This window comes from Miscanthus floridulus, chromosome 15, assembly GCF_019320115.1.
Source record: "Miscanthus floridulus cultivar M001 chromosome 15, ASM1932011v1, whole genome shotgun sequence".
NCBI classification, from domain to species: domain Eukaryota; kingdom Viridiplantae; phylum Streptophyta; class Magnoliopsida; order Poales; family Poaceae; genus Miscanthus; species Miscanthus floridulus.
In genome coordinates, this window is record NC_089594.1 from 33,121,995 (window position 1) to 33,129,099 (window position 7,105).

Consider the following 7,105-nt stretch of genomic DNA (forward strand, 5'->3'; position numbering starts at 1 on the left):
AACGAACCTTTATCTTTGCTTTACATGGCTATATTCAACATTCTTATCCGTTTGTTCAAATGACAAAAAGGATACCCCACCCAGTAGGCTATGGAATGAAATCTTGAGCACCAAATCATCAATGCATCATCTGCCAGTAAGCTCACACTGAATATGTAGTTGATCTGTACTCATTGTAGCTTTCTGGTACATTTCATATTTACTTTTCGTTAATAATTTGTTGATTTACACACCTTTTTGCCGATCCGCATGTCCTACAATAACTTCTTCGGGAAATGGACGGTGGGCGCACTGCCATGGCCAGGACCCGGCGGTGGGCGCTGCCACAGGCCAGCGGCCGCTATCCACTCACCTCTCCCCCAGCCGCACGTGCATCTCTCTCTCTCTCTCTCTCTCTCTCTCTCTCTCTCTCTCTCTCTCTGTGCCACGTGCGCTGATCGGCTCACGTCCGTGGCTACCCCTGCCGGCGGCGGCGCACCTTGGCGGTCAACTCTGTGGCCAGCTCATCCTCTTCTCCACTTCGTCTGCCTCGTGCCTCCTCCCCTACATCCTCCTTTATACCTTTGTTTCCCCCCTGATGTTTGATGCAAGTGATGCAAATTTTTCTTTACTCCATAGCCTGTAATCAAAATGAATTCTTATATAAGTTGGGAATATAGCCTGATGCTGTTCACATGGAAATGTTTTGTGCTCCATATCTTGTGATCAGATTGAACTCTCATATAAGTTGAGAATATAGGCTGATGATCTCCCAGTGCATTCCTCTCTTCTTTTGGGAACACAACGTTCCCGACCAGCCAGCCTAGCCACGTCTGCAACAATTTTCATATAAGTTGGGAATATATGCTGATGATCTCCTAGGGCATGTTCATGCACATATATGTATTGCTATCTGTTTATTTATCGTACCTCATCAATTCTCTAGGGTCGATCTATTGCAGCTTCCTTTCGGGGCTTGCAAACGATTGTATTATCGGTGCTTGCCGTTCTGCCTAACCACAAGAGATCAAATGATGCCATTTTTTCCCATTTCTGAACCTACCTTTATTTGATATATTATTTCTGTTTTTCTTATTGTAATGGATTCATTGTAGTGAATTGCTGACTCAGTTGACCATTCAGTTCTCTTGGTGCCATGTTTGTACCTTTCAGAATCTAGCCTGTAGTACTATCGATCTTTTTACAAATTAGTTGTCATCTGTCCAGGGGCATAGGCTGGAATGATTCTCAATCAGAGATCAAATGACAGGAAGCACATCACCTCTTCTTGCACCTGCTCAAATTGTTTCCCACCTCATAGTGCCGTTACGAAATGTGTCAACAGGAAATTAAGCGAAGCATGCCGTCTTGCCTATGTGTCCGCAATCAAGAAAATAAAGGTGCCCTGTTATATCTCCGTTTTTTTTAAAGAGCAGGTCAATACAGATGATTTTGCCTATTTACTCTAATAGGATTGCATCTGCACGTGCCAGATTGTTTGTTAGAGCATTTTGTGCCTGAGAATGCATAATGTAAATATTCATCAGCTAAGGTACCACTACAAGTGTCTGTAACATATAGACCATGCATGTATTAACCCACCCGTGCCCCGAATACCCACGCGCGAAAAGATTGGAAGCAAGGATGTCAAACTGTCTCGGATTTTTAGTGTGGTTTTAAATAGCTCTCTCGGAGATGCTCCAATATATAATCAACCCCAACGATGACCATCTGTGATTCTCTAGGGGGTTTCATGAAGGATGTCAAACTGTCTCGGATTTTCCATGCTATGTTTACGGTCCTAACTTTTTGAGCCATACGTACCTTCATGAAATAACTAACATAGATTTCAAAGTTTTCTCTGCATTGATGCTATTTTTTTTTCTCCTACCTTGGACCTCGATCAAGGTTATGGTGTTTCCATTAATTTGTTTTAGGTTGTTGCAGATCTATCTTTTATCTTTCTTTTTCCCTTCCATGTTTTTGGTCCTGTTCCCCTGGAATCCTGGTCTATCTAGCTTCATGGGTTTCTTCGCCATTGCATTCTCCTGCAATCTGCTCCATCTATCTTGATGGTTTTCTTCGTCATTGCAATTTGTAACCATATGGCGTTTTCTCCGTTTTTTAGCGTCTACTGCTCTTCTTTTCAGGTTTCTATCTCTTCAGCTGCTATTTCAGTTCCCATGTTCATTCATGTTTCGGTTCATTTGATTTGCAGTGCACATCACTATATGCCACAAGGAGTGCTTTGCCAAATCGAAGACGCAAAGGACTTAACTATGCATGTATTATACATTCTGTACCTCTTCCTTCCTTTGACTACTTTCTCCATACATAGATTGAATGCCTCTGAGAAAAAACAGAACTAAACGTCTTGAATAGTTATTGATGGGTAATGTGTTTAGAAGTAGCTACGGATAATTTAAGCTTGCTACTTTTAGCTGGCACGATTTCTTGTAGTAGATTGTAGGTTATATAGATTAGTCCTCTATACATGGATTGCCTGTGCAGTGCTTTCGGTACCAGCTAGGGCTGCCAAATTAGGTGACGATGTTGCATCTGCTACATGATATGGCCTGTCATTTTCTTATGCCATAGCAGCAACACATCAATTCTTTCTTGAGTAAAGTCCATTGCTTATTTTGTTTAGGCACCTCGCGTGGTGCAAAATAAAACGAGTTGCTTATGTGTGCCTTCTGTGTGTAGCTAATTGTCTTTTCTCCTCTTTCTATCCTGTACCCTGCAGGTCATAATGCTACGTTGAGGGGAAATGCAGCTAACATACGCATTTATATTGAAGATGAAAGGAAGCAAAGTTGCAATATATTTTCAGAAGACATCCGCGAAGCAATCTAGCAATACTGTTCTCGTGTGTTTACCATCGGCAAAAGTAGAAACTTTCTTTTCCCATTTAGATACCTTTCTCGGTTGTATAACAGTTTAGCACAATATTAGGTGAATATTCTTGACGTTGTCATTTAAACCAACGTTCCAGCTTCTCTATATAACATATGTACATATCAGCTCGATGGATGCACTTCCGCCTAACTTGCGACGCGCGCAAAGGCGCGCGCAACATACTAGTCTTTGTTACATTCTTAAACAGCAGGCGAAGAACTGACAGCCCTTAACATGAAAACCTCAGTAGTTTGTTGGATTGACAGGCTATTGAAATTAAAATTAATTATGATGAAGATGTGTAAAATCAATCATATGGTGATTGAGGTAGTTGAATGGAAGAAATACAGTTTGGAGAGTGTCGGCCACATATAAAAAACTTGTTCTCACCACCTTCCACGTCAGTTCAACTGATTATGTCGTAGTTTTAAATTAGGAACGTAAACCACTTCCATGTGCTTGATGCATTGTTTAACTGCAAGTCTGCAACATGATGAATATACTGGCACAATCATGGAAGCACCAAGTACCAGCTGCATCTAAGATACTCCTCTCCTTCTTTTTTTTTTTTTTTTTTTGAAATGAAAGATACTCCTCGCCTTCCTCTATCTGATCTGTAGCATTGTTGGTCCTTTTTCTCTATATGTATGTAATATTCCCCATCAAATCAAAACATTTTACTATTATAGTACTGTCACAGAACGTGTTTGTGCTGTAATAATGAATTTTATTAGATTCTTAAACAATAGATGAAGAACTGACAACCCTTAACATGAAATTTCAGTACCTTGTTAGATTGACAGGCTGTTGGAATTAAAAAATAGTTACGATGTAGATGTGTAAAGTCTACTGTATGGAGATCACCCTGTTCGCTTGTTAGTTTCAGTCAGGCTTATTCAACCAGCCAACAGTGTTTTTCTCTCATAGAAAACCAGCACCAGCCAGCCCAAATCAGCCCAGAAACCAACCAGCGAACACGCCGTGAGGTAGTTGAATAGGAGAAATACAGTTTGGAGTGTTGGCCGCGTATAGAAAACTTGTTCTCACCAACTTCCAAGTCAGTTCAACTGATATGCCATTGTTTTAAATTAGGAACATAAACCACTTCCATGTGCTTGATGCATTGTTTAACTGCAAGTCTGCAACATGGTCAATATACTGGCACAACCATGGGAGCACCAAGAACCAGCATGCATCTAAGCTACTCCTCTCCTTCCTCTATCTGATCAGTAGCAGCATCGGTCCTCTTTACCCTGGTATCATTTGTATCATGGTGAATCCGTTTTTGATACTACACCTTACATTCCTTTTGATCTGTTCCCTTTTAGATGAAAGAGTAGCAGAGATTGCTCATGCCACTTACCTTCATAGAGGCTCTTCCCTCTCCGTGAAGCAAGCCTCAGATGTCATAAGATCACCAGATGGCTCCTTCTCATTTGGCTTATACAATCTCTCATCCACTGCCTTCACCTTGTCAATCTGGTTCACCAATGCAGCTGACAGGACCATCGCCTGGACTGCGAACCGAGACCGCCCCGTGCACGGGAGTGGATCGAAGGTTACACTGAACAAGGATGGCAGTATGGTTCTCAAAGACTATGATGGTACGGTTGTGTGGAAAGTCAGAAAAAGATCTGCCATGGTTGATCGTGTGGAGCTCATGGACACCGGGAACCTTGTGATGGTGGATCAAGGAGGCAACATCCTGTGGCAAAGCTTCGACCATCCGACCGACACTCTGCTACCAGGTCAGCCGCTAACGGCCACGACAAAGCTGGTATCAACCAATCCCTCTCACCAGTCAAGTTACTACACATTGCGCTTTGATGAACGGTACATTCTGTCACTTTCTTATGATGGGCCAGACATTTCCAACCTCTACTGGCCTAACCCTGACCAAAATAGCTGGTCGAACTACAGGATCTTGTATAAGAGCGGTAGGAGAGGTGTGCTTGATAAGCTTGGGCAATTTGAGGCTAGTGACAACACAAGCTTTATTGCTTCTGATTGGGGTTTGGAGATTAAGAGGAGGCTGACGCTAGACTACGATGGAAATCTTAGGCTTTACAGCCTAAACGAGTCAGATGGAAGCTGGTACAGCTCTTGGATGGCTTTCTCCCAGCTCTGTGACATCCATGGCCTATGTGGTTGGAATGCACTATGTGTTTACACACCTGCAGCGGCCTGCACTTGTCCTCGCGGTTATGTAGTCGTTGATCCAAATGATTGGAGCAAAGGCTGCAAGCCACAGTTCAACATCACCTGTGGAAAAGGTGTTCAGCAGATGGGCTTCGTGGGCATTCCTTGGACAGACTTCTGGGGCTCTGATATGGACTTTGTCATGTCTGCATCCCTGGACACTTGCAGGGAATTGTGCTTGGCACGTTGCTCCTGTGTAGCATTCGTGTACAAAGTTTATCCACATCCACATGGGTGCTTCTTGAAATCTGGTCTCTTCAATGGCAAGACAACTCCAGGGTACCCTGGTGTCACATATGTCAAGGTTCCTGAGAGCTTTCTGTCTCACTCACAGGCAAATTCCTCCGACTCTGCTCATGGTCATGTTTGCAATGAATTAAGAACACATACATTCAATTATGCTGCCAACAGAGTTGATGAAAAGGGTACGGCATGGTACTACTACTATTCGTTCCTAGCTGCATTCTTTCTTGTTGAGCTCTGTTTCATTGCTGTTGGTTGGTGGTTCATGACAAGAAAGCAGTCAGTATGTTCGGTAATATGGGCAGCGGAGGATGAGGAAGGCTTCCGGGTGGTAGCAGATCATTTCCGTAGTTTCACCCACAAGGAATTGCAGAAGGCAACTAACAATTTCATGGATGAGCTTGGCCACGGCCGACATGGGTCTGTGTACAAAGGCATTCTACACGACAATCGTGTAGTTGCCGTCAAGAAGCTCAAAGACATGAAGGGAGGCGAAGCAGAATTTGAGACAGAGGTTAGTGTGATTGGTAGGATCTACCATATGAATCTGGTGAGAGTAATGGGTGTATGTTCAGAGGGTACGCACCGGCTGCTGGTCTATGAATTTGTGGAGAACGGTTCACTGGACATGTTCTTGTTCGGTAGCAAGGGACTACTACTGCAATGGCATCATAGGTACAAAATTGCAGTCGGAGTGGCTAAGGGATTGGCCTACCTTCACCATGAGTGTATGGACTGGATCATTCACTGCGACGTGAAGCCTGAGAACATACTTCTGGATGAGGAGTTTGAGCCCAAGATCAGCGACTTTGGGTTCGCAAAGCTGCTGCAAAGAGATGAGTCTGATTCTGACGTGTCCAAGGTTCGAGGAACTAGAGGCTACATGGCTCCAGAATGGGTATCAAGCGCTCCTGTGACTGAGAAGGTGGATGTCTACAGCTTCGGAGTTGTGCTTCTGGAGCTGGTGATGGGCCATCGGATGTTCGAGTTACCAACAAATGGCTCCGGGGATGCAGAGTCTGCATTGAGGCAACTGCTATTGATGATTGGAGAAAACAAGAAAATTAGCGATGGAAATTGGATTGATGACCTTGTGGATCCTAGATTGAATGGCGATTTCGTGCGGCCAGAAGTGTTGCTGATGCTTGAGGTGGCTGCTCTGTGTTTGGAACAGGACAAAAACCAAAGACCGAGCATGAGTGATGTAGTGCAGAAGTTCCTCTGCAGATAATGAATCTGGCAATTCGCTAACTATTCTCTTCCCCTTAAGTAAGTTGTGTAGTTTTGCATTCCACTTTTGTTTTTCCGACGAGGGTATAAAGTTGATTTGTTTGGTGGATGACTATTGACTAATTTGATGTAAAGAATACACCTTTAAACTTTGAGGCATCACTTTGGCACTGAATTGCATGTTCTTTGAACTTTGAAGATGCTGCTGCCTCCTGCAGTTGTTTTTGTAGTGAGTTACTTGATCTGTTAGCATCGTCGTCTTGGATTGACTAAATATTATCTTGTCATTCTGTTCAGAGTTGGTTTTGGTTGGGTGATTGTTCTGCTACTTTTGTCCTCTCTCTTCTTGAGTGAAGTATTGACCAAACAAAAACCTTGAAGCCTTTTGTTGATGACCTCTAAGCCCTGTTCTTCACAATACTCAGTTTTCAAATACTAGTTCTCGGAGCTGGAGCAAACACATGTTAGTACTTTAAGCACTTTAGAATTGCATTCTTTTCGGATAAGGTAGTACTGCAGAAATGTAGGTGTCTGACACGATATGTATGTGCATGCA

General features: G+C 43.2%; 1 protein-coding gene across 1 annotated transcript; it reads left to right on the top strand.

Annotated features, from left to right (window-relative positions):
- The first annotated feature begins 4,147 nt into the window (after nucleotides 1–4,147).
- Nucleotides 4,148–6,571, top strand: LOC136509510 (putative receptor protein kinase ZmPK1). Its single transcript, XM_066504282.1, has one exon. It carries the CDS (start codon nucleotides 4,148–4,150, stop codon nucleotides 6,548–6,550), a length of 2,403 nt encoding a protein of 800 aa, XP_066360379.1. The 3' UTR covers nucleotides 6,551–6,571.
- The last annotated feature ends 534 nt before the right edge of the window (nucleotides 6,572–7,105 follow it).

Coding starts and splice junctions, on each gene's coding strand:
- LOC136509510 (XM_066504282.1), top strand. CDS start 4,148: ATGGTGAATCCGTTTTTGATACTACACCTTACATTCCTTTTGATCTGT.